Source organism: Nothobranchius furzeri, chromosome 3 (assembly GCF_043380555.1).
Source record: "Nothobranchius furzeri strain GRZ-AD chromosome 3, NfurGRZ-RIMD1, whole genome shotgun sequence".
NCBI classification, from domain to species: domain Eukaryota; kingdom Metazoa; phylum Chordata; class Actinopteri; order Cyprinodontiformes; family Nothobranchiidae; genus Nothobranchius; species Nothobranchius furzeri.
Window position 1 is genome coordinate 70253509 of NC_091743.1, and position 11639 is coordinate 70265147.

At 41.3% G+C, this 11639-nt stretch overlaps 1 protein-coding gene across 4 annotated transcripts in view; it reads left to right on the top strand.

The window, feature by feature from the left end:
* The window catches only part of nav1b (neuron navigator 1b), a 100316-nt gene that overhangs the window by 50375 nt on the left and 38302 nt on the right, over positions 1-11639 (top strand). For all 4 annotated transcript variants that reach the window (XM_070549488.1, XM_070549489.1, XM_070549490.1 and 1 more), the window contains 2 exons: positions 8379-8529; positions 10788-11088. In XM_070549488.1, coding sequence (XP_070405589.1) covers positions 8379-8529; positions 10788-11088 — 452 coding nt within the window. The remainder of the gene's footprint in view (positions 1-8378; positions 8530-10787; positions 11089-11639) is intronic.

Here is an 11639-nt window from a genome sequence, read left to right on the forward strand (position 1 = left end):
AACAAGGTCCAGAGTGTGCGCCCTGGTGTGTGTGTGGAGCCAGAAACATGCTTTTGCTTAGTCGAGCGCTTGATACGATCGTCAAAACTAACTGCCACCCTACAGCACAGTGCTGGCACACCATTGGACTGGCGTATTTTGGGCCAGAACTCGGACGATTTCAACCAGAGTGGTACAAGATGGATTCTCCTGAGTTTGGAAAGCTCCAATTCTCACAAGAATTCATCTTGCAGCGCAAGGTTAGAAACTGTTTGCTTGTTTTTAAAATATCATTGTGTACTCTCAGTTTTTCAGGCAGGCTGAGCTGGAAAATGGTCTTTCACCCTTATTCCCTGCATTAGCCCCTGAAAAGTAACAAATGGAAAAACACTCGGGTCAGAAAAATCCTGACAGATCTACGTCTTACTGTCACTTAACATTCATGGACTCACCCATTGACTCACGACGGGGAAGGCTGTTGTTTTAGCAGGAAACAGCAGAGAACATCTCGGCTAGTATAAGCTAATTGTTAGCATTAGCAACTCCACCACACGGCAGAACAAATGCAGGTTTGTGTTACAACAGTTAGTGGAGACAAAACATTAACGTTGTAGAGCAAATAGAGTCAGTGGTAGAGTTGTGTTGCTGTTACCCAATCAGAGGAGAGATGTCCACATAGAAGGAAATAAGTCTCCAAACCCTGGCGTCTTCTGCTCACCTCTCTTCACTTCGATTTCATGAAACAGGTGCGCCAGAGCTTTTTTCCCCCTCCATAAAAACACACACAAGACAATTGTTTACACTGGAGACCTCTGCAGATGTATTGAAATAACAAGTTACCAAGATCTTTACAACATCTTGAACCTTGTTTAAGACAAAGTTAAATAGGTGTCTACCAAGGCCTAAAGCTTTGCCCCCCTGTTTTTCTTTCTTTTTTGATAAACCAAAAAAACCTTTGAGTTCTGAGAAAACTGATATGTATTTCTGAGCAAGATTCTGATCTGTGACAAACATATATTGTTTTGACTCTCGCAAAAGAAATTCTCTGATTGTGATCTCACAGAAGCAGCACACGTGCAGGTCAGATTAAAAGAAACAACAACAAAAAACAACAAAAGAAAAAGCAAATTCCATGCCATACATCCTGAAATCACACACCTTTATGGTGCAACAACATGCCCAGTGGAATAACGTGCATCATCTGTTAAAATAACTTAAATCATTTATAAAACTGCTACAGCGGGAGAAAGGAGGTCGCTTTATCAAGTCACCAAGTCATTCTTTTGCTTAATTTGCATTTTGTTTTACTATTGATCCACTTTTTTCTTCTTGAAAAAACTAAGAGTAGCTGAAATTCAAAAAGTTTAACTTTTTGCCATAAATAAATAACCCGCACCCAATAATAAATGACCCACACTTGTATAGCAGCTCTCAGAGTAAGGACTCCAAAGCGCTTTACACTACTGAGTATCATTCATCCACTCACACACACATTCACACACTGATGGTGATGAGCTACAATGTAGCTACAGCTGCCCTGGGGTGCACTGACAGAGGCGAGGCTGCCGAGCACAGGCGCCACCGGTCCCTCTGACCACCACCAGCAGGCAAGGAGGCTTAAGTGTCTTGCCCAAAGACACAACAGCAGAATTAAATAAGACAACGTAACCACTTTTTTCTGTGATTAAAACAGAAATGCTAAACTAAACATTTGATTAAATATTATTAAAATAAAATTCCTGTTTATATTCCCACTAAATGAGAAATGCAATATAGCCATTTTTTTATTTCCTGGGGGTTTATGGGAAATGGTGTTTGTCGTTTTCATATTGTTTCTGCCTAAAAGATTTTGTAAGTTGAAAACATGTAGGAACCAAACGAATGATCTGATTTTGCTTGGATGATGATTATAAACCATAGAAACCATAAAGAAGCAGCTTTTAATTCCATCCGGCGATTAAACATCCTTCTCCCCTCAGCACAGTAGCTAATTAATGCTTGTCAGCCATTGGCTCGCTCTCTTTCTCTCCCTCTCTCACTTTCCCTCTCTCTAGTTCCCCAATCTCTCTCTCTCTCTCTCTCTCTCTCTCTCTCTCTCTCTCTCTCTCTCGCTCTCACCTTCCCTTCATCTCTTCCTGTCTTTCTCTCTCTCCCTCCCTCTCTCTCATCCCTCCCTCTCTCGCTCTCCCCCGTTCTTTACCTCCGTTTACCACCCTCCCCCTTCTCCTCCTCCTCCTTCTAGGATGGGTGCCGTCTAAGTGCTGAGCAGCAGACTGTTTCTGCTCTGCAGCTGGAGGTGAACAGAACTTCTTGCTCGCTTGCTGAGGGTTTAAATGTCACTTTCGCTTCGATAATCACAGGAAGCTACTCACTGGAGCTAGAGCGCTCGCAAATGAGCGGTCGCGTCTTAATTGGGAAAGTGTCACCACCACCGATGCAGTCGGTGACAAAACCGAAGAGGACTTTACGTTTTAGAAGGTAAACTTGTGTACAGTCGTGTGTGTGTGTGTGTGTGTGTGTGTGTGTGTGTGTGTGTGTGTGTGTGTGTGTGTGTGTGTGTGTGTGTGTGTGTGTGTGTGTGTGTGTGTGTGTGTGTGTGTGTGTGTGTTAGTGATGGGAATTCCGGCTCTTTTTAGAGAGTCAGTTCTTTTGGCTCAGCTCACCAAAAAGAGCCGGCTCTTTCGGCTCCCAAGTGGCTCCTCAGATTTTCTGTTGCGTAGAGTACATTTATAACCAAAATAATGCAAAACTGTGTAAAATGATTTACTAATGTAAAAAAAATGCTATATATCAAATATTTATCATTTCTATGGATTTAATAACTGAACACTTTCAGAAATCTCCACTTTCCGACTGCTGGCGCTCATTTTCTCACCGTCTTCGTCACACTATCCTCTCTCTCTCTCGCCTTTTTCCTCCTCCTCATTCCCTCTCGTCTCCCTCCGCCCGCATGTGCTCTGCTGTGTGTCTGAGGCTTATCCTCCCTCTTCCCCACCCCTACTGCTCTGTGTGTGGACAGTCTGGACACGCAGTTACACATGCTGACCAATCGCCTGTGGCTTTCACCAAAGCAAAAGGGGAGGGGGAAGGGGAGGGGACGGCTCCCAATGACGAGCCGGCTCCCGTCGTTCACTTCAAAGAGCCGGCTCTTAGAGCCGGTTCGTTCGCGACTGACACATCACTAGTGTGTGTGTGTGTGTGTGTGTGTGTGTGTGTGTGTGTGTGTGTGTGTGCTTTTAAATATTAGTTTTCCTGTTTTTGGCTTTAATTGAGTGGTTTTGTCCATTGTGGTTACTGTGGGACTTAATTAAGTCTAAAGAAAGAACTGAACTCATTCGTTTGATCTTGATCTATGTTAGAAACTAACCACGCAAATCTGTTGCACTTTTAAAGGTAGAACGTTGCAAGGAAAATGCAGATTTTCATTTTGGAGGCAATAACCATAATATCTTTTTAAAGACATAATCTGTGAGGACCATCTCGTTCCTTTCTGCCTCACAGCTACATTCTTGTATTATTCAGCTGCAGGGGTGTTCTCTCTGAAGCCTCATTTCCTTTATAAAATAGCAGTTTTTGGGCTATTTTTATTGTGCATGTCAAGGAAAAACATTAGAGGGACTTTACGGACTTTTGAATTTTATGCTCACGATTGCCCCCTCAGGCCAAAATCGTAACGGCAGCTTCAATAGTAGGCTCCTGCACGAGGTGCGCATGCTGTACGTATACACCCCTTAACAAAAATAACAGCTGAGACAGTCCCTTGTGTGTGATTGTGGCCCGGAGGACAGACGGCCGGAGAACGTGCAGCTAATTAATTAAATAATTTGGTTCTGTACCTTTCTCTTCAGCACAGCTGACAAAGGTTTATGATGGGTCAGTCCTCCTGCATGCTCAGATCATTCCCTTCCCTTGCTTGAAAAATTGTTCCAAAATGAAAGTTGAACCCACATCTTTTTTATCTGTGAATTCAATGCCATTCGGCGAGTCTCAAATAAAAATTTGGGCATCTTACTGTAAAAAAATATACCATTAATGTAAAAAATAAACTCTAAATGAACTATATTCATATCCAGAATCAAACCCAGGTCTTCTGCATGGGAGTCAGGCATCTTACAAGGTGAGCTACACACCAATAGCATCTGTAACTTTTATATCCTTGATAACACCTGAAACAACATCGAACCAAAGAACGGTTCAGAGCGAAAATGGCTATTTTGTTGCTAATTTGCAGGAAATATCTAGAAGAAAGTAGCTAAGGGTCCTCAGAAATGTAGCTAGGTTCATCACTAGGCGTTATGAACAGCGACAAAGTTGCTGAGTTGGCACTACCTCACTCTCTGCTGCTAAAGCTACTGATAGCAAATGCTACGGGCTATGCCTGAGCGTGAACGCGCATGAAGCAGCCTGCTCGACCCGAGCAGCTCTCTTTTTCTGTGATTTTACAGAAAAACAGGCAATCGCAGTAAAAATGCCAGGGCTCATTCTACAGGACCAGGGCATTGCAGGAGAATGTATGAAGAAGACATTTATTATTTCTATACATGTTTTGGCTGTCAAACTTCCATAATGCCCCTTTAAGAATTACTTTGTTTAATTTTGAATTGAGTTTAAATGCACTTGCTATAATCTCTGCAGTGGTTTTGTTGTTTTTGGAGTGTGTGTGTGTGTGTGTGTGTGTGTGTGTGTGCTTGTTTGTTCAGTGCTATTAGATATACCAGGGTTACACTTTATTGGACAGCCCCCACCTAAGTCTCCTTAAACCCAACAACTTTCACTGCATTACATCACAGACACACAAATCAAGAAGGCATTAGAGGTGCATCATAAAAAAGTTAATTGCCACCCTGTGTCTGAAGTATGCGATCTGTTGTTGTACTCCCACACACTCTGTCTGGATTCTTACCTCTGGGAGCAGACAGCTAGGCTTGTAACATCAACAGCCCACAGACCCTCCTGCCTCTGGGCAGACATCCCTTTGGGGGGTCATTCATGGCCCTTCAGTCGCCTCTGACAGAGGAGGTTTTGTCTGAGAAAAACCACAAACATCTGCACTTGGAGGAAATCACTAAACTAATCTCGCTGATGCTGTTTGGAAATTTTTCCAAATTTACAAACAAAACATTTACTGTCTTGTTGAATTCCACATTTGAAGCCATTCACCTGTGGTCATAATTCACGTTTATAACTCAGAACGCGCAAACTCAGCACTTTAAGAACAGAGCTGGCTCTGTTTTACAACTTCCACGGCCACTCAGCTCCAGCTATGTGATTAAATTCAATTCAGAACGCGTTGAAGCCATTTTTGTCTCCCGGTCTTTTTCCACACAACTCCATGTTCCATGCCTATGCTAATTGCAGACTTCAGACCCACAAGAGGATGTTTCAGCTCACTGGGGAAAAGCACAGACAAGAAAAATAACTGATTCAGCTCTAGCATGAGTCATTTTTAAAGGTCTGTATTAATTTACCTTTCCACTGGTCCATCACAAGTTTTATTGCCACTTCTGGTTTCCATTGGTAATGAAGGGGAACATCGTTTTACTAAATCTGATCTGGACATCCTTGGGAGATACGGTTTTAACTTTTAACAGGACATTACTGCTATTTTAAGTCTAGCTAAATGCTTGTTTTATAATTTTTAAACCTCCATTGATTAATCAGGTTGTTGCTTTTTTAGTTTACACTTCTTCAGGAATCAGACCTTAACAGATAACACTCTTGAGGTCCGCATGGCAGGGGTGAGGAGTGAGCACCACCTCACCCCTGCCACGTGGACCTCAAGGGATAAACCATCAGTCCTGCTCAATGGTCAACTTTCTTTGCGGGGTCACCCATGAAGACAGTGGGAGGGTTAAGGGAATTCTCCTGCCTGTGTTGGGATTGACCGCTCATCCGTGCTGTTTTCACAAGAGGAGTCAAGTCAGGTTGCATCGGAGGGATTAAAGAAAAGCGCTCATATAGTTTTTAAGAGTCTGCCGCTCTGTTTTTTTAAGGTCATTTATACATGTAGCCAGGAATCCCAAAAAAAACAAGATTTTTACTGTTTGCCCTGTCGTCCACATGAAATTGAAGATAAATGTCACCAAAAATCACTCTTTCAAAAACTCCGACCAAAGTGTATATTTACGAACTCTTCGTTGTAGACTTAAAGGCCAAGTTCACTGAGAACCTGTTTTTTTCTATGATTGATCACTTTGAGTCTAACATGCAGGCTAAACCTGATGAGAGACGTGGGGGGGGGGGGGGGGGGGCATTGTGGTGGTGGGCTTAGAAGGGATGTGAATCTGTGTGTCATCGGTATAAAATGAAAATTTGTGCCATTGTGTCGAGGAGTTTGTCCAGAGGGAGAAGATGGATTAAAAGAAAAAGACAAACAGACCCAAAATGGAACCTTGGAGAACACCAAGTGAAATCCCTAAAAACCCAGACATGTTAAAACAATTCAATTATATTCAGTTTATATAGCGCCAAATCATAACAAGAGTCATCTCAAGGACCATCACAAAGTAAACATTCCAATACAGGTCAGTTAATTTAGCCAATCAGTAAAAGGTTTCCTGTATAAGGAACCCAGCAGGTTGCATCGAGTCACTGACTAGTGTCAGAGTCTTTACAGCAATCCTCATACAAAACAAGCATGCAGCGACAGTGGAGAGGAAAACTCCCTTTTAACAGGAAGAAACCTCCAGAGGATCCTGGCTCAGTATAAGCAGCCATCCTCCACGACTCACTGGGGATCGAGAAGACGGAGCAGACACACACACACACACACACACACACACACACACACACACACACACACACACACACACACACACACACACACACACACCACGTAATGTTTCTATGGTTACATTGTGATTTCTTAGTGAATATAAGAGATAAACTTTATTGTCGTTATCCTAGTGAATCTATAATTTAACGGGTAAACTAGTAGTAGCACATTCCATGTCAAAGAAAGTAAAATGTTATTATCAGGAGCGGGAGAATGTTAATTGGTCCGCAGCAGTGTGCTAGCTGATGACCCCCTCCATGAAGCTACCACAGCTCAGCTGAACACCATTGTAGCTGCTTCTGGGGAGAACAAAATTTAGAGAAAAATTAAAGTTAACAGCTGAAATAGCAGGAAATATTGCAAATTCCTACCCGTATCTCTGGCGTTAGCCGCTGAAATAATATAGACAGGGAAGGCTGTTGTTGATTTAGCTTCAGGCTTGTTTTATTTGTGGAGATAAATCATCAACGTTACAGAGCAAATGGAGTCGGTGGAAGAGTTCCGTTGAAGTAAGCCAATCAGGAGTGAGATATCGGAAATAAGACTCCAAACGCTCGGTATGCTGCTCCTCTCTCCTCCAACTCACTTCTATTTTCTGAACAGGAGCGCCAACGCGTTTTTTCCCCCACAGAGATCGACTCGCAAGGGATTAATTTATACTAGAGACCACAGCAGATATGTTAAAAAACTAGTTATCTTTAACTAACCAGGTCACAGCTGTTAACATCAATGCTCTGACATCACATGTGACCTGTGTTTACTCTGGCTAACTTGTTTTTGCTAGCTCGGTTACTGTTCTAGAAGACCAAGGGCAAAGGTCAACGCTAAAGACGATTAAAGCTCTCCACCTACGTATTTCAAGGAATGTTTTTCTGCAAAGACACTGAAGATTTGGAGAACTACTGCTGTGTGCATGCATGTCTATTAATGTGCTGTACATGAACGTGTGTACATAGCCTCAGATCTTCTGTAAAGTCAAACTTTTTGTTTAACATGATTTATAAGCACATTTTGACAAGTTATGATTTAGGCGACAGTTTAAGACCATAACTCATTCTTCTGCTGTGATTTATTAAGGCAAGGAAAATGTGTTTTCATAGCTGTCCAAACTCACTTCATTGTTGTGACGGATGGGAGTTTTCCCACAAAGTTATCGTGGTTTGCTAAATGGCATTTCCTTTTTGGAAGTCTTGTAGAAGTTTACATGGTGAAATGTGTCTGAGTGGGTATTCATTTTAATGAAAAGCATTAAATATTTTGATAAAACATCATGTGCTGTTGGAGCCAACATCTCACCACTGTTACGTTTCCCTTTAACTGTGAATTGTGCTCCGTAAGAAGCAAATCGGGGGTTAATGAATCATAAAGTGAAGGGAAAATTCTGAAAACACTCCTGAGGTTTTGATGGCTTTGCTGCTTTCTGCTCTGATATATTATCTGTACAAAGCAGCTGCTGCCAAGTTGGAATTAGCTGCAGGTTCGTCTGCAGAGACAGCCTAATGTATACATGTGGACATCATCAGTCTCACCTTCTGCATTTTCTTTACTTCAAACACAGACTTCAGCATCTTGTTTTGGTTTGATTTGCAACCTTTTGATAAGTAAGAATCTATTTTCATTCCAGCTGGGATGAGAGCAGCTCCATTAGCAGTGGGCTCAGCGACGGAGACGGTGATGGTTCAGAAAACCTCAGCTCAGAGGAATTCAACGCCAGCTCATCACTCAACTCCCTCCCAAGCACACCGCTGGGCTCGAGACGGAGCTCTTCTGTTATGGTGAGTTGAAATAGGCCAAAAAATCAGGCTTGTCCTCAGAATTTGTTTGTTTATTTGCATCATTGAAACTTCTGAATGTTTCTTGTGTGGGTGATTATCTCTTGCAGTCAAAGACATGCATTTTCATCTTCAATTGATGCATCTTTTCTGTAATATTAAAAATGTACAGTTGTATCAGCGTTAATTAGCTGGACTGGGCCCTAAAGCGTAGCCACAGATGTCAAGGTTTTGTAATATTGAGTGCCTCAATGAGAGTTTGAATGTTCAAGTTCAGTCTTTAAACAATCTACATGTAAAACTTGTATGAAAAGGGCTAAAGGATGTTTATGTGAAGCATTGAGTCTCATGTTTAGTCAAACCACTTTATTCAACCCTCTCACTGGCGAGGTCACCCATGAAGACAGTGGGAGGGTTAAAAAAAATCAAACTTTTTTCTCTCTCACAGAGGTTAGAGGATAAAGAGCTATTGTCATTTACCAATATGTTTTTTTCCATTGCTGATACGGACATGTAGAGGCTACAGTCAGCTGATCGCCAATATGTGCTGCAGATTTTGTGGATCAGTTTTTTATGACCAGTTTCTAGATGTTTTCCACCTCATTTGCATGCTAAAATGTCACTAATAGCATCAGTTGATGCAAAAAATTTCTGAAGGTGAATCAGTTTCTGACACTGAATTTAACTGTTGAATCTTAATTTTGTGCTCAGTGTTAAAATCAGTGTTAAAACTAAAGGTAATCAAACAAATTCAATAACTGACCAAGTCCTAAATATTCAAAAGTGGTAAATGAAAAGAAATCTGAGTTAAAATACATTTTTTGGAGTATTCATTATGCCGATGTTCTCTCCCTCTCCTGATAATAGCATGTAAATACATTTACATTAAAATAAAATTCTGCAGCAGCACCAGGGTTTCCCGGGATGTGCCCTGACTTTAAAGAGCAAGCCACCCCCTACCAGATTCTTACTCAACTCCCAGTTCCTGTTTGAAAAATCCAACAAATGCTGTTGCCTAGCAGACCAAGAGGGCAGGGCCACTAACAAATACACACACACAGGCTCACAACGACATTGTGACATCATTTGGTACCAGCTAACATTCTAGGGTACCTCTTAGCCAATAGCGATGGCAGATTTAAATTCAAATGCAGTGCAGAGTTTTTACCTGACAACGGCACAACACTGACAGTTTTAGGCAGAAAATTAACATTTTAACAAAAATGCACAAAAGTGCAAAGCTATTGACTACACGTGTCTGCAGCACGATTAGACACGTATTGATATAGTTTATCAGAAAAAAAAGTTGATTTGGGGGTGACTTGCTCTTTAAATCAGTTTTACTAAGGAAGTAAATCAGCCGATAAGGTAAATATCAGGTAAATATTGGTCTACCCTGGTATGCATGTTTTATTTCAGATTTAAACTAAAAATCTAAATAACTAAAATATATTGTTTGATTGGACTAACAAAACATTTCACACCACATTGATCCCAAATTGAATAAAAACATTGTGAAATAAGGATAAGAAGTTCAATAACCACTAAACTCTCACTATTTGGTAAACCTGTGAAGTTGTGTTAATGCGTCACTTCATGCTGCAGCGTTTGGTGTTGACCAGATCTTTCCTGCCAGGATAGTAATGGCCAGTGTGTGTGTGTGTGTGTGTGTGTGTGTGTGTGTGTGTTTGGTACTCACTGATACAGAACAGGCTCACTTTTGTGACGAGTAATTTTAATTCATACACTTGAATAAAGCTCACATATTTTTGGTTTAATGTTTAAGTTTGATCCGTGTGCAGATCTGAGTTTAGTTTCTACGTTTTTCTTTACATAATAGAACTTATTTGTCTTCTCTTACCTTCCCAAAATGCTCTCTTGGAAGAAACAAGCTTTAGTGCAACTCAATGAGCCATCTGTCGCTTTATTGCACTTTATTAAGTAGCCAAGAAACAGCATGCTCAGTTTTGTCCTTAGTGCCACCTCCACATGCACCACATGAAGTCTATTAATGTGTAAGTCCTCATCAACCCACCGTGCATTCTTATAATGCATCATATGATGTAGTTGTAGCTTTTTTTATACACATAAGCCTCCTTCTTCATTTTTATCTTTTTCTATGGTTTCTTCATCTTCACCGTCGCTTGTCATTTTTATCTCTCCATCCTTCCTACTGGAATGCAGCTCTGATGGAACAAAGATTACAGTCAGATCTTATCTAATGGTTACCCACTTTGTGTCCCCCTCTACTTTCTCTGCAGCTCCGCACTGATGCAGAGAAGCGCTCCCTGGTGGAAAGTGGCCTCTCTTGGTACAGCGAGGATGGCAAAGCCAGCCACAAGCTTGATGGTTGCAACTACAACTCAGGGAGTCTCAAAACCGAAGCGCCCAGCAAGTGGAGGAAAAAACCACCGAGTCTTGGTGAAGATTTCGGGATGAAAGTGGAACTAAAGAAGCCTCAAAGTCTGGGTCAGCCGGGAAGTTTCAAAAAGAGCAGAAATCCTCCTGTGGGTGTCACCTCTCCCATCACTCATACCTCACAGAGTATGCTTAAAGTTGCAGGTGAGCCCCGATGGCAAAAGATCTATAGGTCACTAATGAGAGCAATAAATGATTTACTTCCTGAATGTCGATATAAACAAGATTCTGCAGCAGGTGACTTGATGTAAATATGCTTAAATTAATAAGATGCAATAAGACTTTATTGATCCCACAGTGGGGACATTTGTGCGTTACCACAGCTCAGGCAGATAGCGACCAAGATTGCAAAAATAAAATACGACAAGACGCTACAACAGTACCTATGTAAGCACATACACAGTTAGCATTACGGATAGGGGGTTGTAATTTACATTTTTACCGTAATTTAGATTTGTTGTGAGACGTTTATTCTCTTTATCATTTCTATAATCTTCAAAATCTTTTAAAAAAACTTTCCATTTTCATTGTTGGTGCAAAGCTTCCCCCGGCAATGAGGATTTAGAAAACAGTAAAATGCAGGAAGGAGACTGTAACAGAAATATACCGCCAAAGGCATCTATTAGCTGACGTTTTACTACTACTTCGTACATTTTCATGCAATTGTGTACTTTCTACTCCTTACATTTTAAAAA